This window comes from Aspergillus saccharolyticus, assembly GCF_003184585.1.
Source record: "Aspergillus saccharolyticus JOP 1030-1 unplaced genomic scaffold BP01scaffold_2, whole genome shotgun sequence".
Lineage (NCBI taxonomy): Eukaryota > Fungi > Ascomycota > Eurotiomycetes > Eurotiales > Aspergillaceae > Aspergillus > Aspergillus saccharolyticus.
Window position 1 is genome coordinate 152,361 of NW_020290612.1, and position 27,376 is coordinate 179,736.

At 51.8% G+C, this 27,376-nt stretch overlaps 10 protein-coding genes and 1 non-coding gene across 11 annotated transcripts; 3 read left to right on the plus strand and 8 right to left on the minus strand.

Annotated features, from left to right (window-relative positions):
* Positions 1-168: 168 nt before the first annotated feature.
* On the minus strand, positions 169-1,339 carry BP01DRAFT_388256 (uncharacterized protein). Its single transcript, XM_025577809.1, has one exon. The coding sequence runs from the start codon at positions 1,007-1,009 to the stop codon at positions 260-262; it is 750 nt and encodes a 249-aa protein (XP_025435155.1). The 5' UTR covers positions 1,010-1,339; the 3' UTR covers positions 169-259.
* A 724-nt stretch (positions 1,340-2,063) lies between these two features.
* BP01DRAFT_t16 lies at positions 2,064-2,149 on the plus strand. The gene has a single exon. It is a non-coding gene; the product is annotated as a tRNA-Val (tRNA).
* Positions 2,150-2,301: 152 nt separating this feature from the next.
* Positions 2,302-5,560, minus strand: BP01DRAFT_400450 (uncharacterized protein; the record flags this gene model as incomplete). The annotated part of the gene is made up of 5 exons (XM_025578581.1): positions 2,302-3,759; positions 3,810-4,167; positions 4,219-4,428; positions 4,481-4,723; positions 5,225-5,560. 5 exons carry the CDS (start codon positions 5,558-5,560, stop codon positions 2,324-2,326), a joined length of 2,583 nt encoding a protein of 860 aa, XP_025435156.1. The 3' UTR covers positions 2,302-2,323.
* A 3,088-nt stretch (positions 5,561-8,648) lies between these two features.
* BP01DRAFT_72653 (uncharacterized protein) lies at positions 8,649-9,308 on the minus strand. Its single transcript, XM_025580050.1, has one exon. The coding sequence runs from the start codon at positions 9,209-9,211 to the stop codon at positions 8,876-8,878; it is 336 nt and encodes a 111-aa protein (XP_025435157.1). The 5' UTR covers positions 9,212-9,308; the 3' UTR covers positions 8,649-8,875.
* BP01DRAFT_352700 (EXPERA domain-containing protein) lies at positions 9,242-10,730 on the plus strand. The gene has a single exon (XM_025574000.1). The coding sequence runs from the start codon at positions 9,407-9,409 to the stop codon at positions 10,406-10,408; it is 1,002 nt and encodes a 333-aa protein (XP_025435158.1). The 5' UTR covers positions 9,242-9,406; the 3' UTR covers positions 10,409-10,730.
* An 853-nt stretch (positions 10,731-11,583) lies between these two features.
* On the minus strand, positions 11,584-12,360 carry BP01DRAFT_370709 (uncharacterized protein; the record flags this gene model as incomplete). The annotated part of the gene is made up of 4 exons (XM_025576625.1): positions 11,584-11,720; positions 11,761-11,861; positions 11,985-12,100; positions 12,148-12,360. 4 exons carry the CDS (start codon positions 12,358-12,360, stop codon positions 11,584-11,586), a joined length of 567 nt encoding a protein of 188 aa, XP_025435159.1.
* Positions 12,361-12,956: 596 nt separating this feature from the next.
* On the minus strand, positions 12,957-15,277 carry BP01DRAFT_72677 (Zn(II)2Cys6 transcription factor). The gene is made up of 6 exons (XM_025580051.1): positions 15,146-15,277; positions 15,009-15,083; positions 14,499-14,924; positions 14,210-14,428; positions 13,878-14,155; positions 12,957-13,805 (listed from the first exon to the last, which is right to left on the minus strand). The coding sequence occupies exons 1-6, from the start codon at positions 15,238-15,240 to the stop codon at positions 13,171-13,173; spliced, it is 1,728 nt and encodes a 575-aa protein (XP_025435160.1). The 5' UTR covers positions 15,241-15,277; the 3' UTR covers positions 12,957-13,170.
* A 498-nt stretch (positions 15,278-15,775) lies between these two features.
* BP01DRAFT_72810 (uncharacterized protein) lies at positions 15,776-16,432 on the plus strand. Its single transcript, XM_025580052.1, has 2 exons — positions 15,776-15,982; positions 16,038-16,432. The coding sequence occupies exons 1-2, from the start codon at positions 15,933-15,935 to the stop codon at positions 16,339-16,341; spliced, it is 354 nt and encodes a 117-aa protein (XP_025435161.1). The 5' UTR covers positions 15,776-15,932; the 3' UTR covers positions 16,342-16,432.
* Positions 16,433-17,775: 1,343 nt separating this feature from the next.
* BP01DRAFT_72847 (uncharacterized protein) lies at positions 17,776-19,112 on the minus strand. Its single transcript, XM_025580053.1, has one exon. It carries the CDS (start codon positions 18,856-18,858, stop codon positions 17,941-17,943), a length of 918 nt encoding a protein of 305 aa, XP_025435162.1. The 5' UTR covers positions 18,859-19,112; the 3' UTR covers positions 17,776-17,940.
* A 250-nt stretch (positions 19,113-19,362) lies between these two features.
* Positions 19,363-20,323, minus strand: BP01DRAFT_352704 (GNAT family N-acetyltransferase). Its single transcript, XM_025574001.1, has 2 exons — positions 19,826-20,323; positions 19,363-19,742 (listed from the first exon to the last, which is right to left on the minus strand). The coding sequence occupies exons 1-2, from the start codon at positions 20,265-20,267 to the stop codon at positions 19,522-19,524; spliced, it is 663 nt and encodes a 220-aa protein (XP_025435163.1). The 5' UTR covers positions 20,268-20,323; the 3' UTR covers positions 19,363-19,521.
* Positions 20,324-20,705: 382 nt separating this feature from the next.
* BP01DRAFT_412940 (uncharacterized protein) lies at positions 20,706-27,113 on the minus strand. Its single transcript, XM_025578979.1, has 4 exons — positions 26,798-27,113; positions 25,371-26,709; positions 24,040-24,131; positions 20,706-23,857 (listed from the first exon to the last, which is right to left on the minus strand). Exons 1-4 carry the CDS (start codon positions 26,831-26,833, stop codon positions 20,969-20,971), a joined length of 4,356 nt encoding a protein of 1,451 aa, XP_025435164.1. The 5' UTR covers positions 26,834-27,113; the 3' UTR covers positions 20,706-20,968.
* Positions 27,114-27,376: the final 263 nt, after the last annotated feature.

Consider the following 27,376-nt stretch of genomic DNA (forward strand, 5'->3'; position numbering starts at 1 on the left):
ACCCCGAACCTATGTGTACTGTGTATGTCAAACGCCCGACCGTGATGCTCGCAGATGGAATCATAAATGCTACCACGCAAAAGGTGCCGCGAAAACGAACCCACAAAGCCTCTTAAAAGAATACCAGAAAATCACAGACAAGAAAAGGACATGAGCACAAACCAAACCAAACAAAAAAAAAAAAGAAAGAGGAAAATTAACACACAACAGCATGAAATGAATAAACAACCACACTCTAGACTGCCCCGGATTCCAAGTCTCACTCCTCCGCCAGCGGCCACAGGCTCGCACTCGGCGGTTTCCACGCCCGCGGCTGCTCCGAATGACACCGTCGATGATTCCGCGCCTCCATCCGCATTATCCTTCCCCGCAACAAACCACCACCATCACCACCACCACCGCTCTCAAAATCCACGACAGGCATGGCCAAAAGACCTGCCTCCTGTCCAGCACTCTCCACCAATCCTGCCGGAAGAACCTGCACACTCGACGGCGGCGGTGACACCCAGTACGTCGTAAATACCACATCGTCCCCCGCGACCGGATGGTGAATGGTAGGAGTCACGAAAAGCGACTTCGCTTTGTCCAGCGGCGGGCGCATCATCTTTCGGAGCGGGCTTGCTTCAGAGTCGGAGCCAGGACTAGTCGTGGTCAGATGGAGATGGCCACTCCGAGGTGGTGATGGTGATGCACCCCGCGAGGAGGGATGCCACCATGATGACCACCATCGTCGGGGCCTTGGTGCTGCTCCTGCTGTTGCAGCCTGGGTCTGTGTCGCTGAGGACGCGATCCCGGCGGATGCGGCATCGTCATCTAGTAGATCTTCTGATCCAACGGGGACCAGGAACTGCTGTTCGAGGAGTTGTTGTTGTTGTTGTTGGGCGGACTGAACCGCCGCCCAGTTTAACTGTTGCTGCTGCTGCTGATGCTGTGTCCCGCCACCGCAATAGGGCCAGGAGTGGCGCCGTCGATGCTGCTGACGATGGTGGTAATGGACCAGATATGGCATATCCACACGATTCACAGCTGGGCTTGGGATTAATAAGGACAGGCCAGGTTCGCAGGTAAATATATATGCTCCTTTCAAGCGTTACTGAAATTCACAGCGAGAGAGGATAAATAACACACTTGGACAAAGAAAAGTTATGCTGGAAGCAGAAACAAAGTCATCAGTCGTACAGTAAAATAAGTGTACAAAGTAGGAAAGGCTGAATCCTTATTCCACGATTGTATAGTATCGACTTCGCCCAGGCTCAGGGCAAGTGAACTGGAAACTATCAACCAGTCATCTTTCCAGCGAGAAAGATGACACAATTCCAATCGCTCGGGCAAGGAGTAGGTACGGACTTGTTTTTTAAACAGGCAACTAGTCACCGCAGTGCAGCAGGCTTCGTGTATCAGAGTCATGAGATGTGCACGTGCCGGGCGCACGCGGGCGCAGTGTTCATGTTCCCATTTGCCCAGACGGAGATCATCCGCTTGCAGATGTGGGTTCTAAAGTTTTAGTAGTTCGGGGATCTCTCTCTGCAAGTCATCCGCGACTTCGGTGCTTTGTGGTCAACTTTTACCTTGATTTGAATCATGGAATGACTACATGGTATGGCTGGATGGGTTCATTGATGACGAACATTGGTCAAAGAGAAGACTTTCTGTCCGGTAAGCAGCAAGGTTACGAGGGTCGGATCAACTCAACTGGCAAGATGACGGATGCTAGTTGATTCTCTCTATGCACGCTGGATAGTTACACGAACCGCTGTGGTAGATTGTCTTCTAGGATTCGAAGGGCTCTCCTGATCTCAAGGACTCACGAACATGATCAGACGCACCATAAATCTTGTTCATTCCACGGCTCATACCCCCCGTCAGCGGAAGAGCTTGTCTTACCAGCATCGTGGGACAAATTCCCGGCTGGCCACGGTTTTGGAGTTCCTGACCTGACTGTCTGCTGTCATGGGGCGATCGGCGGCGGGTTCGTCTGCAGGAAGGTACCGACCGTACCGTCCGTGGTATGCGAATCGCACCAAGGTTATCAGCTACATCAACAGCAGGCCTTCAACACAATCAGTCACGTGGTCTAATGGTTATGATTTCTCGTTCACATCAGCTGAACGACCCGAGAAGGTTCCCGGTTCGATCCCGGGCGTGACTATTTTTGTCGAACATCAGACAGGCATCATAGGGCAGAAATGTCATTCGTCGGACGAAACCTCGTCTTCAGTCTCTCTTTTCTTGCTTCGTACATCAGGTTTATATGCCTTTCCCCAGCTTGCACCCGTCTAAGATATCGGTCTTGTTAGCAAGGCCATCATGAAGTCTGCTTGATCTATTCCATGGCAAAAACGTCAGCATCCCGTTGCGAGATATACAAATCTCCTGCATACCGCCATGCTTCTAACCTACCTTTAGATGTCGGAAAAGTAATCGTGATTGGCCCTCGTACTCGTTCCTTGCCAGGGTCTTTCGCCTTCCCAGCGCATATCTGAGCCATATTAAGAACCATCCCTCGTGAAAACTCCATGTTGGGAAAGCATATCCGAGTGGGCTCGCGCGTTGGCTCGCGTGCTGGGAGTCCCATGGTAAGCCACCTGTCTGCGACTTGCTCATTCTTCCATCGCGCAGCAAGACGAAGGTGCTCTTCATTTCGCCACAGCTGGACCTCTGAGTCTCCTTTGGAAGACTTCTTGAGACCGAAGAACAGCTTGCCTTTGGTCGTGAGAGATGTGGCACGCCTGGAAAATACGAGTTCGTGGGAGGATGCCAGTGAGCTCATGAATCCCTGCAAGGTGAGCTCTTCATCAAAGCAGATCGTAACACTTCTCATCGTCTTCTCGCTGTGAGAGTATCGGACCTGAGTTTCAGCACGGTACAGCTGATCGACATGCGTTGATATGTAGTGAGTGTGAAAAATATGCGGGAACCGAACACGACGGTTGGCATGCTCGTAGATGTAGTCAGTGTCTCGGTACACATAGTACACGCCACAGGTCCTCCAGCCCATGTGTGATTGGCACACTATGATGGATTTGTATTTCTTCTGCTCGGGGGTGTCGTCCGCATTGTCGTAAATGTGCCCTGAGCTTTGAGTCTGAGACCAGGAGAAGATCGGCTTTCCGTTCAGACTCAAAATAGCCTGCTCGAACTCCTCTGCTGCCTGCTCCGTGGGCCACTCTATACTGATTCCTATGTTGGGGTTCTTCTCGTCGTAAACATTGGAGAACAGCGGATTGTAGTTTCCATCGGTCTTATCGGATCTTTCTTGACCCGTATCGGACCATTTCAGCAGCGCCTGCCTTGTTCCCTTGTTGCGGTGGATTTGTACCCAACTCAGAGGCATGAACCAGTCAATGCACATGGGATTCTTGTCGGCCACAGAAGAGCTGATAACTATTCTCCGGATGGAGCGCCATGCCTCCTTATACGATCGCTCCAGAACGCGCACCTCGCATGATCTATAAACAACGGCCGGACTCATGGCTACCATGCTTGGTGCTTTGAGCTGTTCCAGGACCTCAGCGGAGCCTTTGAAGATCACAGTCTCGGTGATCTCATCAGAGCTTACTGGTTCCCGCGGCCACACGGCATCGAAGTAGGCTTTCGGAACGCTGATGAACTGCACAAGGTCTGGCAGGTATTGGAATGAGATCGAAACACTGGTACCCCCAAACATCAGCGTTACGGGTTCCGTGGATTTGGCGACTGGAAGGCCTTCGAGTGAAGCGTCCGAAATCTGAACAAGCTGGGTCAAATCGGCCGGCGCGACTGTGACTTGATTAGACACCACAGTCTATGATGAACTAGGCTTGACTTACAGTCGCGCTGCAGAAACAACGTTCCCATTTGGTTGCATAAACTGATTTTCGGTTCACTCTCTCCGGCTTTGCTGGACAAGAGAAGCATATATGGGGCTCCTTTAGTTCTCATGCGAAGCTTCTTGCTGCCTATCCCGGCGTTGACAAACGTGCGAAAGACGACATGCTCGTCCTCATTGCCTGCGTCTTCGATCTCGACGGTGGTGTAACGGACATCACCCAAGCCCGACCGAGGATCAATATCCCCAGTGATCTCCTCCGGCTGTATAGTCTCCAGAATATCGTGGTTGTGTGAATGAATAGCAGCATAGTCTGGCACATCGACAGCCCTAAATTGAGAGAAGTCTTCCCTGATACCCTGTTATCTGGCTTTAGTGGATCCCGGCATATCTTCAGTGGATTTGCTTACATTCGATAAGTCCGATACCATCTTTCGATTCTCATCCAAGAACAACTCTTGTGAATCGCCTGTCCTTAGCACGACATCATATAAGATATATGATGCTTTTAGCAGGTCAAGATATGATTGATAACTCGATGACCATGATAAGGTGGAAGGGCTGACGTTCCCTCGAGTTGCGAGACTCGGTTCATCTGCATTAGCAAGGACCGCACGGGCCTGAGAATCTGTCAGTCTATATCATTTATATCGGAGAGCCACGCTGCCGTACCTTGAGCAGCCACCATACAGCGATGTGTAACCACCCGCTCGTGGTGAGATTCCGAGATTCCTGTCCCTTCACCACAGAGGCGTCGAACTGGAGCATCAGCTCAGCATCCGGTTGATGAAATCTATCTCTGGGCTCATAGCGCAGCGATCGACGGATCCTTTCCCGCGAATAAGACTGAGTAGGTGATATATCTGGGTCCGGCGCACCTGGGGGCACAAATCCGGGAGTCCGAGAATGAAACACCTCTTTCTCCGTCGAAAACATATCTATCGAGGGCATCTTGAAATTGGTTGTTCCAGATACGCTACTGGATGGGGTTAGAGTGGTGCCCGATATAATGGACGTATCAGAGTACCCTGAGGCCATCGACTCTGTAGAGACTGAACCACGCGTATGGTCATTACTGCAGCTTTCGTGTGTCTTCACATCAACATTATTGGATTCAAAGGTCGAGCTCCCCTCTAACTCTGAGATACCAATAGTATTGTGCCTTCGAGATGATAACGGCGGAAGGGATGGAAGAGTGGGAGATATTTTGGCTGGTGGAGGCGTGGGCAATGTCGATTTGTCCATTTGTGGATATTCTAGTACCGTGTTGTTAAAGCTACCTAGCGAGTAACTGAAAGAATCAATAACCACGAATGAAAATTCAGGCAAGATACGAAGAACATACCTCACAATCGAACCCATGCACAATCCTAGGTTATGTGTATGGGCAGCGACCTCAGATCTCAACTCTTCGACTTGTCCTTGCTGTGTCGGCCAATCCATCTTCTCCCAAAACTCCGTTTCGCTGCTAGCACCGATGGCCCTATACCGGGCGACCAGTATGTGAAGTGCATGCAGGGTCTCGAGGCAGGCATGAAGTGATGGCTGCAATTCGACTTTGTGGTCACCTCTCACACTCTCGACACTGTTTTTCAGAGCACGAAGGGTGTTATGAAGCGACAGTAGCCCATCCACGAGCTGCTTGAATCCTTCAGGTGCCTCACCACGAACAAGATTGCAATTGTGATGCAGGTCCCATGCGATCCTAATCAGATTGTAAAGAGCGACATCCACGCCGTCGACGGAAGCCATGGTGCGGTATGAATGTCCGGGGACGAGATCAGGTTGTGTGTGCATCAAGAGGTGGGGTTGACGAGAAACTTGAAGAAACTGGAGTCAAGCTTTATTGGGGTATCAAGCATGGCAGATAATTCCGCTAAATATTGGACATTTGGGTGTTACCCATGAAAATTAAAGGGGCAAGAGTGCCGTGGAGAAGGGCATCTGGGCCACGCCACCCCGATGTTTGATTCAGGGCGAAAGGTAATCGAAATGCTACTCACATCCACTTGGAATTCTCTTAGCAGCGCTGGATGGCATGAAACCAATGAATTGAGTGGTCGGAAAGTGAATGGTGAGTTGTGGATGAGAGTTCTTTCAAGGCTGAAGCCACGAGCCGGCGACAAAGACTCGAGACGTGGTTCGCCTTCACACCTTCACCACACTGATCCCCACGACATACCAGAAATGACTTAGTCCTCGCTTATAATCACTGGAAAGGACAATAGTCGCGCGGTGCGAGCACAAGACAAGATCGCAATTCAACGGCAATGCTTAGCCATAGGTTTGGCTGCCCCGTCAAAGGTCTAGATGGAAGGCCCGCCACTCGGGCAAAACATCAAACCCAGGCCTGTTTACCATATCATAATGAGGCCAGAGTTTCCAGAGTGAAATCAAAAAGATAATCTACACACATCATTGTAGGATGTATTGACATCACATTTCCTACGCTACCTACATTCGAGCTTATAGTCCTTCTACAATGCTATATTCGCGATTGAAAGAGTGCAGCACAACTACTCGACAAGGCACAACAGAGATGCAACGAAACAAAGCAGCGTGGATTGAATTTCTCAATAGTCACTGTCTTATTTCTGTCCCTGCCTTCAGCACTGCCACCGACGAGCAGCTGCCCATTCTTTTGGGAGCAGTGGCGATTCCATCTTCTAAATGAGAGATCTACTGTGATTTGCGAGAGGCCGGCCCTTATTCAATCTATGTAAAGCCTTATGGGGATTACTTGGCGACCAGAACAAGCCATTTGACGTGCGTGAAAAGCAGCTCTCGGAATGGATGAGACATGCATGGCAGAGGATCGCAAATAGAAGAGTACAGGACGTAGCGAGTGCATTTAGACCTATGACTGAACTATCAGTGTTAGCGCCTTCTGTAACAATATGGAGGGTTAAGACTTCAATTTCAGCCTCGAAATCAGAGAATCAGGCAAGGTTCGTGGGAATTCACAAGAGCTAGGCGCATGATTTCACTAAGAAATAGTCGGACCAGACAGCGAGGCGAATACAACCAAGGGTGTTTGAGAGAGATTATATGTTCGACAATCAGAAGAGTGGAAGAATGAAAAACCTGAGACTAAGCCCTTTATGTGAAGTAACTCGGTGGCAGCTCCGCACTGCTTTGCTACTTGGCACTCTAGCTTCACCCTTCCCATAGCTTTTCTCTTTTTTTTCTAAATGCCCCAGAATTTACTTACCTCTAGTGTGGCAGTGTACGAGTCGATTCATTCCTCTCGTACTGCCAGATCACGAAGTTCAAGAGTCCCAACTATATTCGTCGAGCACACTAGCCCTTGTGCTTCTACTCGCAAGGCCCACCACGCAGTGAAGGCGAGCTAATCCTTACAGCTCACAATGGAGCAACTTATTCCCTGGTCGACACGACATGAGCATAGTAGCAGGACATACGTACAGCATTTTCAAAGTCAAGAAATACTCCATCCATCATGAATGCGCTGTCCCAATCCTCTAATGCTCAGAATCATCGCTATAGGATTGCTAGGAGTCTCCCCGAGATGAGTTGGCCTAGGACTGAGGGAACAATCGATTATCCCCCAAATGCACCCTGCTCCAAGCAAGTCGTTAGTGGAGTCTCGAATGAAAGAACCCCTTGTTGATCGTGAGACAAACTTCCCAATGTCCCCTCCACTTCCTCCGGTGCGTAAGCTAACCAGCATGGTCTTCGCAGCAATCTTGTTCGACAATCCTCGGGATGTGCTACTCATGATCCGTCAATTCAGTATCTTGATACAGCGTCCAGTCGTCGGCATTGCACCCATCTTCGTCTGCTCACAATTGTCCCGGTACAAATATACACCTCAACTACGAAGAAGCCTCCGACACTAATGTATCTTGATGCCAGCGTCCACCTGCCCATAACGTACCCGCAGCCCTTTATTCTTGGGGAGCTCTGGAACCCAACCTTAATATTGAAGGCGTAATCAAATCAGGCAGGAGGCTCCCTAGGCCAGCACACGGCCGTCCTCCTGGCACGAGCCCGAGATGAAAAATCACAGTGACACGTTCTGGTGACACTGTGATGCTTCTGCAATCAAGGAACATAGATATTGCGGACTTCGCCATGTTTCACCACCGCTATGCTGTCTGATGGAGAAAGTATATAATACGTGTTGTCTGATCTTCGGCTGGCCTGAGATTCAATTGAAGGTGGGTGGAGAAGGACTTGTGGCCGCACGACGATAGTGAGAAGTCATAATAAGGCGAAAGGCTTTGTCGGCACAAGGAATGAAGTAACTGAAGTTACCGGTGAGTACCAAGCGCAAGAAGGAGAAGATATTGAGCCGTTTATGAATCGCTTGACGATGATTTCTCAATTGGCTCACGACTCTAGAGCACTCGCAATTCAGTGACAGCCAACCTTGACAAGTTCTTGCCTTTCGAGTCACGACTTTCGTATTGATACCGGTAAACTTCAGGATAATGCAGCCGATCACCAAGGCAGACGTAATGACTCTGGATACCTATTGATATTGAGCACCTTTGTCATACTCACACCGAGGAGTCCCGTTATCGTCTTTATTCCACCCCGAGCACCGAAGTCAACCCGATGAACGCCGAAATGGATATACATAAGAGGGACAAGACGGATATTCTCATTTCGAGATATTACTATAAGCATTTATGTTCAAGAGGTACACGGAGAGAAAACGGGCACACGCCAAGAGAAGTCAAGCCAGTACGAAAGCGATGCATTGGAGGACAGCGACGCCCCGTCCTCTTGTGGCGAAGACTCTCAGCGCTTACTTCATGTCGCAGACTCCACAATCATAAGAGAACAAGTTATTGCAGGCCTAAACGCTGCCGTCCTGCTCAAAAGCAGCGACTGGATCGATAGACTATCTGTTGCAGCAGATTCAACTCGGACTGCCCGCAACCGATTCATTTAGACAGTATGTACAAGATGTAGGGTGATTATGCCGACGAGCATGTTAGATGATCGTGAACGCAAATGTGACAGTGCACGATATGCCAACAAGTTCTGGTAATCATATACCCAAATTCACACAACAGAATCACGATCTGAAGATTACGATCAAGAACCATTGTTCTTGGCAATGGACATCCAGGCATAACTAGGTATCGACACAAAAAGAAGTCCAAGGACCAAACAGACTACCGAAAAGAAGGTCCTTGGTACAACACCCAGTGTGTACAAGAAGAATGCGACATGCCCAAAAACCTCACATTTTGCAATACTCGACCAATTTGAAAGAAGCTGGAAATAGCACCATAGTCCATGGATGAAAGAAACAAAGAGTGGAACCATACCAAAGTATTCCCCCGTCCTGTGTTTCCCGGGTGGGGCACCCACCACCATTCCTAAAACAGAAAAGTTCCCCTCTGCCTGAGGCCTTCGCGGATCGCGCATCGACGCGATTTTCTTTGACAGACAGCTGCAGCATCTCTCAGGGGTCGGTGGAATTGAAGAAAAAAACCCCTCTACAAAACAACCTCAAGCAATTAAAAACCTCCTGTTATCCTTTTTTTCTCCCTTGACTCAGGCCGGACGCGGTTCCTTCATTGTTTTCATTGTGTTCCCCTCTTCGCCCGTTTTCCCATCACCATGTCACTTAAAGACTCGGTCGAGTCCGTCTTGACAATCGCGCAGACCCAACTGTCCAAGATAGCCTCACACATACACCTGGATTTTCTCGGGATCCATCCCGTTGCACACACCTACAGTCATTACGTGGACCACCAGCAGCCTCCCGCCGCCGTGTTCCCGACCCCCCACGCCGCCAACGCGGACAACAAGATCGTGCAACAGGCGCTCCTGTACGACTACTCGGCGATCATGGCCCAGCCGTTCGTGCTGGACCTGCCCACCGTACTTTGCCTCGTCATGGCCTTTCTCCCGATGCTGATCGCCTATATCATGGGCAAGCGACTGATACCCGGGGCGGACTCCGCAGCGCTGCCCCGGTTGCTCTTCCTTTGGCACGCCTACGACGCGCTCACCCACTTCCTCATCGAGGGCTCATTCCTATACCACTGCTTCTTCAGCTCCATCACCATCTCCGCCGCGCAGTCGCGCTTCGGGCCCGTCTTCCTCAACAACCGCGACCGCGCCTACGGGGCCACCTACGGGCCCGCCTGGGATCCGACCGCCCGCCTGTGGCAGGAGTACGCCAAGGCCGACCATCGCTGGGGCGGCGCCGACCCAACGGTCGTCTCTATCGAGCTGCTGACCGTCCTGCTCGGCGGGCCCGCTGCCACCTACATCTGCTACAACCTGTACCTCCTGGCGAATGGCCGCCTGGGGGGCCGGCAGCGCGGCGTTGTCGCCGGCCGTACCTGGCTCGTGGCTGCCTGTCTGGCCACCGCCGAGCTGTACGGTGGGTTCATGACCTTTGTGCCCGAGTGGTTGGCTGGCAGTCCCGCCCTGAACACCAGCCATTGGATGTACACCTTCGTCTACTTGACATTCTTCAACGGCCTGTGGGTCATTGTGCCTTTCTGGGTGCTGTGGCGCGCCGCGGATGAGGTGACCCGTGCATTTGTCGGCGGCACCCCCGAGCTGATCGGCGGCGCGGCTGTGTCGGGGGGTTCGTCGCGGAAGAAATAGGCTGGTCAAGATTTGTGAAGATCAAATCTGGCTTGTTCTTTTGCGCCCCTGCGCTATGATGCGTTTTCTAGCGAACTAGATTGTTTCTCAATTATTATGTATTCTTAATGTGTGGTATATACCCTGTATTTAGGCTATAACTCTACTAGGTGATATGAAGAGCCGTCCTCGGCCAGTCGTACGACGCTCATTTGGCTGCATCAAGGCAATGTGTCAATTTCAGTCTGGTGACGGGTTGCGCTTCTACCATGGCAAGTCGAGCGTTCCATCGCTTCCAAAGTCCGAGCCCTTCTGGCGACGGCTCTCTGTGAGCTTCCGGCCTGCACTATGTAATGGTCACGAATGGTGTGAGCACCCTTGTTGGCTGCTGCATTATACCAGTTAGGCCGGCTGAGCCGAGATACGCTGCTAGAAGTGCTCGATCGTGTTTTCGGACCTGATATGAATGCCGTTTGCCACGATGGCTCAGGCCTTAACGTAAACGTCATACCTCCTACCTGATTTGTTTCAATCCGGGATCCACCGCCACGAGTAGGCTTGTGTGAGGAAAGTGGATCTTATGATTGAACGCATTCAAAGCGTAGATGAGGTTCTGGTTGGTTGAAAAGACATCGACAGGAGCATCTGCTCGGTCTCTGGATTATCGTGCTGGGTGGTAGGCGGATGGCAGCAATCTTTTCCCGATACTTTAAGGGAACACTTCCCGAGTCCAGGAGTTGACTCGACTCCGGAGATGTGTTCATATTCCAGCAACGCCAATAACCGGCCATCAGATATCTGCACTTGCTTGCCAGAAGGCTCTCGCTTCCATTCGGGACGCTAAAGCGCAAAAAATGATCTGTCGTCAATGCCCGGCCTCATAACTTCACTCATCACCCATAGCGGAGATTGTCCGAATATTTATCTCTCCATCTTTCCGGGATATGATCCGGGTCATAATCACTAACATCTCCATGCATCATGCTCCGGAATGGCCCTTGAGTCCACACCGAGCTTGCCTCCATGAGAGTACTTGCTCCTTGCAGTTCGTGAGAGTTGAGCGTGTTGAGCATATCAAGGCAACTCATGCCTCAATTGATCCTTACGCCCCACAAGCTCAATTCGCGTGGGCTCTCCAGACAGCTCTCCATGTCCCGACTCCCCGGAAGCGGCATACATGTACCTACACTTTGAGACTACTGCGGTTGCAGAGACACAACAGGCTGCGGCGGCAGCGCCTTCTTGCGGCGGCGTAGCATCCACCAGACGACCGCCGCCAACGCAGACACACCCACTACCCCACCCACCACGCCCCCAGCGACCGCTCCAGTATCTACTCCCATGCCCCTGTGTCGCTGGCGCAGCCGTTGCACTTGCCGTCGCCTTCGGAAAGATGGTCGTTCCGCTCGCATTAGCAGTAGTTGTTGCTGCTGCGGTCGTCGTTACCGTATTTGTACCAAAGCTAGTAATGGTACTAGTAGTGGCCGTCTCTATACAGCACCAACCCATAATCCTCCTTAGCACAGACTGTAACCTTGTCCCTAGCTATGTACCCAATATCGACCTCTCACGGAAAGAGACGGAACTCATACCTTACGCAATAGTAGTCAACGCCGAATACGACGCATCTCCCTGGAAGCCCGCAGGAGCACACCCAACCCATGTCTCCTTCCTGAACCCAAACCCCTGGGCATCGCCCTCGCAACAGAAATACTAGTCGTAATTGTACAGCGTCCACTGGTGCTGCGGCTCCGCGCAACAGGCGGATTCTCGATCTGGGCGGTGCAGTCGGTCCAGCTGGCGCAGCAGACGTTATTGGGGACGCTGACTTTTGCGCCGGGGCAGGAGGAGCCTGAAGGGCAGCAGGCGTACCAGGTACCCCAAGTGTGAACGCAGCTGACCTCGTCGGCAAGGCAGGAGTTGTTGCGGCGGGAGGCAAAGCCTTGGATTTCCTGGGTGGTGTTGGTTGTCATCTTGTCTGAGGCCGGAAGGGGGAAGAGTCAGCAAGTATGTGCAGGGGAGGGAGGAAGAAAGAGAAGCTCACAGAAATACGGATTGGTTGGGTAGAAGAAACAGAAGTAGTTAGAATGACTAACTAGAAAAGATCATCTGTCATCTGGCACTCTGAATACCCCCGGAGTACTGTGTAAGGTGTATAAACTACTCCCGCAGGTTGTTCCACCAGATCCTGTGCCAGTAGCCTAAACGAGTATCGGGGCACGGGGGCTGAAGTCAAATCGACACGATGGAGGGCATGTGCGGCCAATGTGCCTGTCACTGCTGGCATTCTTGTGCTAACTGTGCATTAGTGTGATCGCGATCGGCGGCTCGCTTACCATCGTAAAATTATGAGCAGAGCTAACCTTGTATATAGGCGGAACGGAAGTCCCTTGATCCTTCGATCGTTTGCAAAGTGATGGTTCCTTTATTGGCTTTGTAGTGGCAAAGGAATTGCCAAGCCATCGCAGTATTCTTCCTTCTTCATCGTAAGCGCCTCTACCATCCAAACCAAACCCGCAATTGGATGTTGTCTAGCACCACGGCAGCAAAAAGACCCGGGGCAAAACAATTAACCATCAAAGCCATGCTGAAGCTGACATAGGTCCTTTTGCCCCTGGCTTGAGCTGATGTGACTCATGCACCCTATATTTTTGTTCCATAGCTGAAGCTGTAGGCGTACCAGTCGATGAGAAGCTGAGTTCTAGGACGTTGGCTGTATACTGTTGGGTGGTCATGGGGTCATAAAAGAGTAAGTGACCTGGAACATAGCATAGGAAACCTCCCTAGAAAGGCAGAAACTCCCACATAGGGCCGATTTTCAACAAATCCTCCAATCCCATCCCAGGCATCAACTCTTCCATTTCTAATAGATCTACCAACATACCATCCTCTGGCGGTGTGCTTGTCGTCGTAGTTGATATGTTGCTTCTCCCTCTCTGCCTGTTCTGTAGCGTCTCCTCCTGTCTCGCGTGCACTTCCCTCCACATGTCAATGCGGGACGCTACCTTTCCAAACACGCTCGGAATTAGGATGCCTTCCTCGCGGGCCGCCGTCACCGCATCTTCAACCTTCTGCGTGAGTCGATCGACTGTAGTCTGGAAGTCAATGACCTGGCGTGCGTACTCGCGATCCCAAAGTCCCTTCCTATCCTCGTCATCTTCATCATCATACACCGAGATCTGGGAGAGGATCAGAAAGCCGTGGCCCAGTTGGCACCAAAAGAGATAGGGCATACGAAAGAAGGCGGCGGAGGGGATGGCAAAAAAGGTGTCAAAGAAGGCCTTGACGGACTGAAGACATTCGTGTAGAGTGGTAAGCTGGGTGGGCGGGTACGTGCTTGATTTGAAATCTGAATCACGACGGAGAGCGGTGCGGTTGACGAAGATCTCAAGGTTGTGGTAATGCAAGAGGAGAAAAGCTGCGTAAGGTCTTAATCAGTCGGCGTCTAGGGTTTTTTTCCCCGCGGGATTGAATGAGACGGCGAACTTACAGGACTGTATAGGATCACTGAACGTAAGCTTTAGTTTCAACTGTTCCAGCTCCTTTTGCAGCCAGCGAATGGCGATTCCCCGGGAAGCGCAGGAGAAGCCACTCGAGACATCCATATGAACCGTGCGGTAGATTTTGTCCACCATGCGTGCGACATCGACCAGACGTAACAGGTACCAGTCGGATTCTCCTTGCGCTGCAGCTTCGAGGACTTGATAGCTCTCTTCCATGTAGCTCGTCCACTGCATGGGTTCGGACTCGCCTAAACACATCGAGAGCCTGGTCTGGTCAGTAGCGTCATGGAACAGCAAGATTTCTGGGAGCGAGACGTACATGGTAACAAGGTAAAAGCATCCCAGATAAGCTTTGCGTTCATCCAGGGAACGGAGAGGTCCGCTCGATCGCTCGAACTGCTTGCACTTCATATAAGATGATACCGTCATAGGCGGTCCACTCGAAACATCTCTTGCCAGACTTAGATTTCTGCTCTGGGCCACCAGAAGATGGAGATAGTTGCACAGTTGCTCCGTTGTAGGGACGTAAATATGAGTCCTGTCCGCATATCCCACCGTTCTCAATAAGAGCCGCATCATCTGGAGAAGAAGGTCAAAAGATAACTCACCACGCGAGATATAGGAGAAACCCCTGAAAGAGATCCAGGCTTGACTCTCCGTTCACTACCAGGTGTTCAACTAGGTAATCCTTGACTTTACCCGCGATGAACAGCTGTGCCTCTTGGTCCTGGCAACCAACCATGGAAATCACCATATGAAGAAATGGTCTTTGAAGAAGCAGATCACCAGCTGACATAGAGGGAGGACACGTAACAAACGGGAACCGAATCGCCATGCGCTGGTGGAAGTAGGAGATTGTGTCCTCTTGCTCCGACTCGCTCAAAGTCACCGACTCGCTCGGAAAACAAGTCCGAGGCACCTGACCTTCCGGTGACAAGTATCCCGAGTTGGAGATGCTGCCATTGGTAGGCCGCTGGGAGACCATCAATAGTGTTTCCATGTTGTCTAGTTTTCTTTCCAGCCGTCTCACATCTCTGGATGGTAGGGGACGGGGTTGTTAGTCTCAAACGATCGCAAATGGACTTGAGAGAAAGGGGAAGGAAGTGGACAGGACATACGCCGAAGTTCTCGATCTATCCGAGCTATGAGCTCCAGGAGCTTGTTTAATGCATTCTTTCCTTAGTCGGTGGCATCTACTTGATATGAGTTTCGTTCGAAGATATGCTCACAAGCATACTAACTCATGCACACATACCGCTGACAGGCTTGGTTTGGCCCAGGGTCGCATCGCACCTTAGCCTTGGAGCATGGCCGGCATGCTTTGAGCGGCGTGATCTCCTGACCACGCATAATGAATGTAGAATCGAGTCTTTATACTGAAGTGGGGGGGAAGAGGAACGACGAAACTTGGAGGTAGAAGCGTGAGCTGATGACTACTGGGATGGACTCGGGATTCCGTGTCCGTGATGCCTGAGGCAGTAGTAAGGTTCCGTTCGCCGATCTGGGGGCCGAAGTACATACAGCACAACCTGAAAGTTGCCGTCGCTATAGATCATGTCATTATTGTTTTTCCATGTGCAATTCCGAGAGTAATCCATCGGTGATGATATGGCGCCGATCAGCCCCTTCGTCTCTGCTTACTTCAACTGGCGTTCTTTCTCTAAATAGCACAAGCGTTGGAACACCCGGTCGACTCGCATCAACTCTAGCAACGCTGTTCTTATCAATCTCAACACAATATCAGGCTTACTAGGCTATGCTAATCTAGAAGAACGGCTCTGCTACGTTAATACGATTACAAAAACCTGAATTGCACCACCCATATATATCGACATCCTACAGCTGGCCGAAGAAGATTACGGGCCGTAGACCGAGCGGCGCTCAAGGAATAATGACACGGAAGGGCGTAGTATCGAGAGTATGATTTCTGCTTGTATTGGGTATTTGCGCCATAAAATTCATGGCAAAAGTATATGATGCAAGAAATGATCAGTCAATCCCGAATCCGACAAAGTATGTACAGTCCAAGCAAGCCTTAGCCCATGGCGAAATTCGGTTCGATGATAGTCGGATGTATGTGTGCTATGCGAATGTGAGTAACTGATTCCAATGCATAAGACATATGCTGCCGCGACTTACTTTACCAGCGTCCAGGACCACCAGGACCGCCATGAGGGCCACCAGGACCGCCGGGGCCGCCGTGAGGGCCACCGGGGCCACCAGGGCCACCAGGGCCACCAGGGCCACCAGGGCCACCGGGACCGCCGTGAGGGCCGCCAGGACCACCGGGACCGCCAAATTGTTGAGGACCACCGGGACCTCCAGGGCCGCCAGGACCGCCTTGAGGGCCGCCGTGAGGGCCACCGGGACCGCCAGGACCGCCAGGACCGCCTTGAGGGCCGCCGTGGTGAGGGGGATTTTCGTGGTGGTGATGGAAGAGACCCATTGTGAATGATAGATAGATGATAGATGGTTGTTTGATTGATATGTGAAGAAGGAGGGAGCTCAGCTCGCCTTATATAGGACAGTCTCGGAGCCAAGCAGTGGATCCGGATACGAAGACGACTAAACTACGGCTCCTATTTCTAGAAAAGGTGGCGCACATCATAGCCACATACAACATCATCAGGCCAGACAATCCACGGAGATCGGGGCTTGGCCATCAGTCGAAACAGCGTCATAACTGGTTGAGTCAAGCCCCGACGACACTGCCACTGACAGAGGAGCCCAGTAGAGAGCTGCGAATTCTCGGATGCTGTTGCCTATCGGGGGAAGCTGGGGAGGGGCTCCCGATCTCTCGCCCCAATCTTTGGAACTCTTGGCACTTTCGTGGCACTCGTTGATACGGGGTTTTGCGTGTCATTCGAAGCTCACGGGCGGTACGCGGTTCCTGACGCGTCCGAATTGGAGATGCACAGAACTGTCGGATTGCGCCTGTTGATTGTGAATCTCCATGAAGCAGCAATTGCTTAAAATGTGGTTAAGACAGACCTGCTATCAGACATGAAGGCCTACAGGGTCTTGCACTTCTTTCATCATCATGGCCATCAACTGCGCCATGATGGTGATGTTCCCGCCGAGGGCAACGCTAGCCGCTCCATCGCCACCAAAAGTGGATATAGGCATACGTACGCACGCTGCTTCGATTCCCCACTCAGATGCTGCAGCCCTTCAGCCTTAGGGGCATCCGGCTAATTGCTTCACCATCACGTCATCCCATCTGTTCTTGGCAGCCTCGTCGAAGGGGGGAGTGGCACACTATTGTTTCCAAAATCGCAAAGCTGGTGTCCAGATTATCTTGGCAGCAACCTCAAGCGAAGCGGTGAAATGTGCTGCAGGGAGTCGGCGCTCTGGGCGAAACAGTTTTTACGTACGGAGATGAAATTGCTAGCAACGGGACAATCCCCTCGGTCAGCTAGGAGTGATGGGTTTGCCAGCGATCCTGAGCTCTGTTCTATCGAAGCTTATCGAAGGAAGAATAATTGGTCCGAGGAGGATCGACAAGCCGCCCGAGGATTTCTGGGGAAACGGAGCGCCATGTTGGAGCTTCGGTGGGTGTGTGTAATTTCCTGCATGATTCTAAATTAGGTACGAAGGCGTCATAATGTTCGTCAGCTGCATGGAATGTGGCCACGTCTATCCTGATGATGCCGGCGTCATTCGAGGGGAAAGTTGACATCCCCAAAACTGTTCAAATGCTTATCAGCCACGTGATGATAGTTCGCGTCACTATAATGCCGCTGAGTAAGACGATGTCTCCACATTTTGTGCCTCTCGGTGACCGACTCGGGCGTCGGTCCAGGATTCCGAATTTGGAATGATCATCTTCGTTTTTGGTGCCTGAGGTTCAGTTTCCTGGCGCACCGGTATCACCTTACGATCTGGACAGCATCACCTTCACTTGAAAAAAAAAAAAAAAGATAGCCAAAACTAACCTATAGCAGGTTTGACCTAGACAGCCCTTCGGAGTACTATATACCTCACTACTAGCACCCACATCCCACGTCTTAAGTGATTTCAGCAATAGACCCTCCTAGAGCTCTTCCACGATTAACCATCATCGCGTTCAATATCACGGTCCTGAGGCCTGCCGACAGCCGGCGACAATGTATCCATCTGCTCTTGGGCAGGCTGGCCCACAGCTTTAAAAAGCGACATTGACCTACGATCATACTCCACGCTTCCTGCTTCAGAATACTCGGGCAAAATCCGGTATTCGGTTTCAGGGTCTCGCCTGACCACCAACCCACATCGATTATCCCTCACATCATCCATTAGTTCCCTACCGAACATATCTCGATAATAATTTCGCACTGAAAGCAACTCTAGTGGCCCAAGCTTCGAGAGAACAGTACCGATGCGATTGCAGTCCATCACACCTATAGCGAGAGCACTATGGAGACCTGGAATACTGCGACTAGCACTGGCTCGGGATAACTCATACGGCTCTTGATAGACGAGGAATGGGTAATAAATCCCATCGTGATGCACAGCTTGCATGTTTTTGACGGATTCGATCAGCTCTGATAGCTTAGCTAGCTCGGCTGCTAGCTTCTCTACAGTACTCGCTTTTCGTGCTTCAGCGTCTGGTTTCTCCTGGGATGGTTCCTCCATTGCTGAAAGCGAAGATGGCTCTCCGACTGATGAGGGACTGGATATCGAAGCACTGGGCGTGTCAGGTGCTTCAGCCTCTGCTTTCTCCTGCGACAATACTTCGGGTGCACGCAGAGTCGCAGAAGAAGTGGTAGGAGGAGTTGCAGGGAAAGTTCCTGGAAGAACTGATGAGCGGTCACATTTCAAGGGATCGGCTGTCGATATTTCGGGCGTCAACTGGCCTTCCGCTTTTGACGATTGAGGCGTGTTTGCTTTTCCCTTTCCCTTCCCCTTCTTGCCCTTCGACTTTTTTCGAGCCATGTAGCTGAACTTCGCCTCCTCCTTTGTCTTCAAATCAATCTCTAAAGGCAGCATTAGGCGTGCCCAACAAACAACGGGCTTCAAGGTGAGCTGGCTTACGACGAATCCAAGCCCTTACTATCCGGAGGAACTCGGACTGGTGCAGCAAGCTCGATCCAGGATGGATATGAGAGGAGGGATTGTATAGTTGACGGTGGTAAGAGAGCCGGTATGCACGCGATGCTTGATAAGAATATGGATAATGGGTGATAATCCTAGTGATAACGGTCGGACTCATGCCTCGATGATGGAAATAGTTTTCCCCAATGAACCTCGGTGACCCTGGGTTAGGATCGACCCGAGACATGGTCTGCCTAGGCAATAGTGATAATCGAAACAGTGCGGTTGGGGGAATAAGAGAAGACTGACACTGGCTTAAGTCTTTGCCGTTGCGAATGAGAGATGTTCCCTTCCTCAGTTTGCATAGATGCGGGTGTGGGCCCCTGCCTATTTAGTAACGGAAAAGGATACCTCACCCTCCGCCGGAATTCACTTCCACATGGAACCAGAATGGATGAATGGTGACATATTGGATTGGGCGTGTCTTCGATCTATGCAGTGGTTCCATGCAATGGAGATACACAACGAGCCCAGTCCGCACAAAACAAGATGTCTCTGACTACAGTAGGTAATGTAGGCAGCTCAAACAGACACAGCCCAGAGAATCCCCAACAAAACTTATACCCCCATCGGCTCCCTCACCATACTCAGCAACCCAGCCTCCGCATCCTCTCTCACCACCACAAACCCCATCATCTCATACACCGGCGCCCCCGCGCGCGTCGCATCGATATATACCGACATCCCCGTCTCATCAGCCAAATTACACCCCCAGCGCACGAGCATCGTCGCAGCACCGCGTCTCTGATGCGCAGGATGCGTCACCAACATGTCGAGGTCTTTATCATTATTTGGTCGAAGGTCAGAGTCAACCACACCCCTGAGCTCATTGACCAATCCCGGCAAAAAAAAAATAGCTTACAATAATGCCCCCTCCCGTCCATAATCTCCTTGTGCACAAGGTCACATCCCCCGAAGAACCGATCACACAATTCTGCATCCGAGTCGGGATGCCATTCGGGGAAGCGCCGTCCGCGATTCGAGGGGTCCAGATCCCATTTCGCGTAGGAGATGACATTTTCGTTGTTGCCGGCATTGTTACTGTTACTGTCGCTGTCATCGTCACCATCCCCGTTGCCAACATCGCTGCCAGCGGGAGTGATAAAACGATCAATGACCTTCAGAAAACGCACGCCAGGCTTGTGCAGGATATCGTGGCGGTTGGCATCGGCCCACCAGGCGCGAAGACCAGGGGTGTCGGGGAACATCTGCTGGTCGATCGCTGTGGTGAATCCCGCGTAGAAGATGCGGGTTAAGGCCGGGAGGTCGCATTCGTCGACCGGGTGAATCTCAAGTATACGCATTTTCTTTTCTTTCTGAAGGGATGGAGTATCGAGTGAACCATGAATCAATGGTGTCATGTATGGTGGGAGGAGGATGGCTTTTATATGATTGCTTCTCATATCTCATGAGTGAGCACTAGATGCTACTAACCGGACCAATAAGACGGAAGATTGATAATTAGGCGGACTAGCCCGCTAAGTTAGTTGACTGTCAGCTTAACAGTCATGACCACCTTACAAGGCCAAAATCGCCCGAGGATCGTTAGAAATTCATCCCTCCGCAAAGGCATATGATCTCTGTAAGAGCCATTACATTTATAAAGCAGACTGGGAGTCATTCTATATGTTCCAAGATCGAGCCAATCATAATCAGATTACTGGACTTCAATCTGGTAATACTTTTACCAGGGTTCCAGAGTACCTATCTCTGGCTCAAATTGGCCTACACAGTGACCCAGTCGAGAAGTAAGATCGCCTTGACAAGAGAAAAAAGTCATAATCATAATCATCATGATCATCATCATATGCTACATCATTCATGCACATTATTAAAAGATGATCGGTGCCGGACTCAGGTCAAGTATGAGCAGCCGACAAGAAAGCATCTTAAAGCATCCAAGGAGAAAGAAACAGAAGGGAGTTTTAAGTGAGATAGGACCACGTAATGTGCAAAGCCCAAATCGCTGCTCATCTGCACCAGCCGGTACAATGGCACCCATCCCTTATATGATCTCACCCACCACCTCGACATGTGAGCCTGGAAATAACCCCGTCAAACCGGCATAACACCCCCAGTACCAGTCGTCGTTGATGTTCTCCGCTTCCGTAATTTCCGCGCCACGAGGGAACATGAGCTCATCTTTGACGCCGTCTTCAGGATACCACGACCACAGGGCATGAGCGACGAGGCCGACGCCGCCATCTGGAGGGTAGCGTCTTGAGGATGAAGTCACGGACGGCGCTGCCGCCGGAGCGAAAATTGGCGTATTGGGAGTACTAGGTTCAGAAGAAGAAGAATTGATGACAGCGGTGCGATCACGATCGCCGCTCAGAGGCCACGGGCGCAGACGAGAAGCCTTCTTGCGACGTTCTGAGCCCTCCTTCCACAGCCAGTCGCCAGGTGCGAACTCAGGCGAGGCTATCCCCGGCCCTGTGGGTGAGATTGGACTTCCAGGAGTAGAGTCTGTATTGTTGAAGATAGCGGTCGCACTGGCTGCGGTGGAGATGCTGAACGGAGAAGAAGAAGAAAGAGCCTGTTGAAAGTGGTCGTCCTTCAAGGCACGTCCACCTACCAGATCCCGAACGATCACGCGGCGCTGTCCCTCTTCATGCTCGTCAAAGCCGACCACAATCATGCGGTGGCCTTTGATGCAGCGCCTCCAGCCATTGTGGCCATTCTCCTTGCGTATCTTGCCTATGGCAACTAGACGGAGGTAGCAATTCGCGCAGATATCGTAATCGCCGTCATTGCATACGAGACAGTGAAAGCGGAGCGTTGAGGCGGGGATAGGATGCGTGCAGATGTCACAATTCGTGGTGAAAGAAAGAGTCTTATAGGATTCAGTCTCTAACGCGGAGGCGACACTGCAGTCATTCGGGGTGCCATTTGGTACATTTGTGTAAGCCCGCGTGGGCGAAGCTAATGGGCTGTCGCGAGTAATACGACAAATAGGAAGAAGAGCATGTGTGCAGCAGCGGCCTTGATTAACGCACCGGTTACAAAAGCCCCAGTCTCCCTCGTTGCATTGGCTACATTTCCAGAGACAGTCGTTTGCTGTAGACTGACAGCTATCACAGAACAGCCCAGTTTGCAATCTTCGGGCGGGGTCGTCACTGGTGACCATCCCTCCATCTCTGTTGAATCGATAGGCTGTTTCCGGTGCTTGAAGATATTTGCAAGACTGAAGTATATGCAATGGCTCGTTTGGGGCTCGAAATCCGCCGGTCGATGATGATGCACGAATACCTTCCAGGTCTGCTTCTGCAGAGGCTCCGAAGCCTGCCCAGTCTAGACAACCGCGGCCGGTGCGATAACATCGCAGACATAGATGAAAGTTTCCTTCCCTGCAGGTGGAACATCTTTTATGCAAACCATACTGAATGTTGGGCTTATCACACCGGTCACACTTGATCGACGGTTCCGCATATAGTGTCGCAGATCGAGGAGGCACATTTGACCGGGAGGATGATGGTCGTGAACGAGATTCCTGCCTAGCCGCGCCCCCTACCTCAGCCACCAAAGAGCTTGTTGGAGGTGGTACTGTAGATGGCTCATCCGGACTGGTCGGCCAAGATCCATCGCGTCCCCGATGATTCAAAGCTGAAGCCACCCGAGGAGAATCGATTGACGACCTTCCAGAAGACGAACGAAGCTGCCTTTCTCTTGCTCCCTCAATCCAGATGTTTGGGACGTTCTGTTCGGATGCCGTGGCGCGGCGTAACCGAGACGATGTCGACGATTCCGATGTCCTTGCGCGCGCGGCTTCCGAATTCCGCGGTCGATCAGCAGCCACGTCAGTAGAAGACCGCGCTGCCGGCCGCAGCGAGACTTCTGAAGCAGACGCCGCGGCGACAGGTACAGGCGACGTCCTTCGACGGCTTCTACTACCACCCTGATCTGACAGGCGCCTTTGGTGGCCAGAGGTTCCATCACGCGCGACAAGCGGATCCAGAAGATATGGTCTCGACAGCGGAGGACCCCCATTCGACTCTCTTGTGTCTCTCGTAGCAGCAGTCGCTGTACCATTGTCCGTCCGCTGCACAGATTGGGAGCGCGCGCGGGGTCGAGAAGACGGTGTTTGCGGATTCTCTGGAGGCTCCTGTCGCCGCTGCTGGGACCGTGCTCGTAGCCTGTGCCGTCGACGGTATGCCTCCGCGATGCGCTCACTGAGCTCTTCCTCCTGCGACGGACCCATATTATCCAGATCAATATCGTCTAACAATCCTTCCTCGAAGATCTGTCGTAATATCTCCTCTTGCATCGTCTCCGTGTCCGATAAACTCAGCAACGATCTCAAACTCGACTGATGCTCCACCCGTCGTGTCGACCGCTCCGAGCTGCCCTCCCCAGCCGCTCGCCGCTGCTGTCGTCGCGATGAAGAAGAAGCCTCGCGTCGTCGCCGAGACCGTCCATCCTCCTCCCTTCTGCGCGCATCCGAATCCGCATCCGTACCCTCCACCCGCCGATAACGACTCCGCGACGAATGCCTCGATCGCTGTTGTTGCTGGCGATGTCTCGACCGGGTGTCTTGCAGGCTTAAAGCCCTTACTTCCTCCAGTACCCGTCGGTCTTCTTCATCTGAACCCTGGTCTTCTTGTGGTGGAAATACCGAGTCGCCCGGCTTATATCTATGGGCGATCTCCTCTTTCTCTGCGGCCGATTTGTCCCGATCGGGACTGGCTGTCAAGACCATATCGAGTAATGTGGTCACAGTGGCATTGGGACGGGTGTCGCGCACGGCCGCACGACATGATGGGCAGGTGAAGCGGGCAGACGAAGACGGTCGGGAACGGGTTCCTTGCACGGCGAACCACTCTTTGAGACACGAGCCGCAAAAGGTGTGGAGGCAGTTGAGGAGAGTGAGGGGTTGGTAGAGGAGGTCTGTACAAATCTAGCAGGGAATTTTCCTCAGAAGCGTTAGTTTTTATCTTTCCGTATCTTTTATATTGGTTGAGATGTCTGGTTCTAAGCTGTCAAGTAAGGGCCAAATGACAGTGTTAAATCATGGTGTGGGGGGGGGAACACCGTCACCCTCCCGCAGCATTCCAATGGTTCCTGTCAGTAACTTCTTACCGAGCAAGTTAATTCTTTCTCGAGGTCGCCCAGGCCTGGACCTGGGATGGATGCATTCGACATGGGAAGCGTTAAAAAAAGAGAGGAAGTATCTGAAAAGAATGTGATGAGTTGGAAGGGAGGGCAGAGTAGAACGGAGTCGAACGGAGTCCAACGGAGTGATCGGAGTCAGGGAAGATGATAAGAGGGAGGGAGGCCTAAAGTGAGCCTCAGAGGAAGAAGAGGCTGGGACTGGGCTGAGGCTGGGTACCACTCCTCCCGCCGGGTCCACTGACTCCACCATGCAAGTATCTTCGCTTAAGGTATCTGTATCTCAAGTATATCCTATAGACCTTCATGGTGATGTTCTCCACATTCACATTTGACCTTCTCCATAACTACTTGGTCGATCTCATTAGTCTTGCCTGCTAACAGAGTCGTTTTCCCAATGAACCCGACATACATACACTTTCAAAACTCCACTAGCAGCAGCGACTCCTCGCAATTCTTTTTCACCGCAGCCAACCTCGACAACGCAATCGCTTCCCTATCATTACCCTTTTTCGTCGCCCATGAAACCGACTTTCCTGTCCCACATATGAAGCGACGACTTGTCCCTTCCAGCAAGTACACGGGCACTGCCTTCTTCGAATCCTTCTCCGCAAACCCGCAATTCGTCCACTACCCTCCCGTGAACCACGACCGTCACACCGGTCTCGAGATGATCATACTCGTCCCCAAGCATGGTTAGGGTCTTGTACATTCTCCAACAGGTAGCTCAAGAAGCTCTACATGCCCAGCATGCTGCTGCGCTCAGCGAATCGTCGAACGCCTCGGCGTACTTAACGAGGGTCTGCCACACGAGCAGGGAGTACGTGAAGCAGGGCTATGATAGACTTCGTTGTCTGGAAAGTTCGCAGAGCCCTTTGTAACTCTTCTCGCGGAGCACCCACTGTGACCAGGTTGTGGGCTGGTTATCAGATGTCATCTCAATCCATACGCTTAGCCTGGTTGACGATTCTGTTTCACGCTACGCTGGGGGAAAAGAATCGCGAGGTTGCCGTTCATCACAATTAGCATTGACATGGGCAAGATGTAGTTTGTATCTCCAAGGAATCGATTACACGTGTTGTTCAAGTTGTAATTGTCGTTTATAGTGATGGTAATACATCAAACCCCATGTCAATTAAGTAATGCATGCATGCAAAAATCAGAACACTAAACCTCTAGCTACAAACAACTTAGTACACTACATGCTCATTATCGCTCAAATTATTCTTCCACAAGTAGGCATCAGTAATTTCCCTCCCTATCCTTCTCCCAGAACCAGTGATATAAATCTTTGTGCGTACCGTCATCATCCACATAATCCCCTACCATCTCCGCCGTCTCGTTGTTGCCCAGCAGATTGGCCTCCTCGGGTTCTCCCTGCACTGTCAGAGTGTGCATCACCCCCTCTGCGCTATTCTTGGTCTTCTCCGCCAGTTCGCGAGCGCCCTCTCGAGCGACGTCGGCATACTCTTCCGCCTGTTCCCGGGCGCGCTGAATCAGCTCCTCGGGGCTGGGATATTTCCGTAGCGCAATCAAGAGCAGGTAGTAGCTCTGGACGATGGCCGAGTAGACTGCATCCTTGGCCAGCATGGTAAAACCGTGCGAGAAGAACCCCTTGAGGACCTCAGCGGGCAGGCCCGCGTAGAGACCTGCGACGCCTTCCGTGCGAGCAATATTGATGACATTGCTGACGATCGCCGGCGTAAACGACATTCCCTCATCAGTCTCGCCGTTATCACTATTCTTGGGCTCATCTGCCGTGGCTTTTGACATGAAATCATCCCCCATGACCTGCGCGCGGGTCTTGGCTTTGGAGAACGGATACGTCACCGCCGACGCCATCGATTTGCTGACGGCAGCGAGCAGAAAGGTCACCAAAGGCGAGGGCTTCTTCTGCCTTGTCCGATCCTGCCGCCGCGTCAGGAGCGCATAATTCAGCACCTCGTTCAAGAAGAACGTCAGCGACGGGTTGAGCGTCAAGATCAGCGAAGCTGAGTACCCCGACCAGAACCCACGCAAGCCTTTCTCAGCGAGGATCCGCGCCGCAATCTCCCTTGTCGATGCATCTGCTGACATTTTCCTGCCTGTCTGCTTCCGTGCCACGATATTTGCCAGCGGGGTCGTGAACAGCTTCGCAAACGCCCCGGCGATCACCCCAATCACTAGCTCATCAAGCACCGGCAAGACCGTATGTTTCGTCCTCCGCCCCGCAAAGCGAGCCCGAATCCTGCGCTGCCGCAGGTGCTCATATGCAAGGAAGAACAGAAATGAGTCGAGCACTGACTTTGCGGTATCCTGCGCGAGGCCGGTATAGAAGCTCCCGAGGCCTTCCTGCGTGTAAATCTTGCGCGCGGCGTCCAGCACGCCGGCATACTTATCGCCAGTATCTCCTTCTCCCCCCTCACTCCTCTCTTGTGATCTGTGGGCTTTCCCCTTATTAGAGGTCTGGGTAGACTGCGTCTGCAGCCGCGCAACAATCAGACTCAAGGGGTATGTCGCCACATTCGACAACGCGGCCCCAATAGCTCCTGCCAGGGCGTTGCCCAGCGTCGGCAGGGCGGGACCTCGCAGAGCTGCCTGTTTCCAATCTTTACCCTGTGATCGGGGTTGTTCGTATCGGTGGTAGAGCTGGTAGGAATCCTATAAGCAGTAGCGGTTAATGAGACCATCCTCATGAGGTGTGGAGCATAATCTGGGTATACAAGAAGTTGACAGCGAATGAACGTACCAGCTCCGCTTCGTAGGACATTTTGTATTCTGACATCTTTCACCACCGTTAAAGCTTTCGAGTTGTTTGGCTCAATTGATGGTTCCGAAGGGGCGCTGCTGGTATGGACATACGCTATTTGGATTTCACCAGTAGGTTCGCGTACTAGCAAGACGTAGCAAGCAATGGATATGTGAAGATAATATGTGAAGAATCACTCGAGAGATACAATGGCCAGGGGATGATTCGGAATCTCATCGTCCGACACAGTGCATCGTTCCACTAGAACGATCAAAAGACCGGTGAGATCCTAGTAACAAATAGACCGCATGGTGTGATGGCCGAGGTTGAATGCTCTGAAAGGGAGAGCGGGAGAGGGGCCCATTACATCATCGCAACGGGTGGTCTGTGCAGCAGCTATGGAGCATGTGATTCTGTCCTACAGTGTGCTGTCATCCTGAATGCCTGAATTTCCTCGACAAGAGGCATTCCATGACAGTCATGTAGAGATGTTCATGCATTCATTAACCTAACGGGATAGTTAATGCACCCCATCTACAGGTGGTTAGCGACAGCTTTGAGTGCTGCTCATTTCAATAT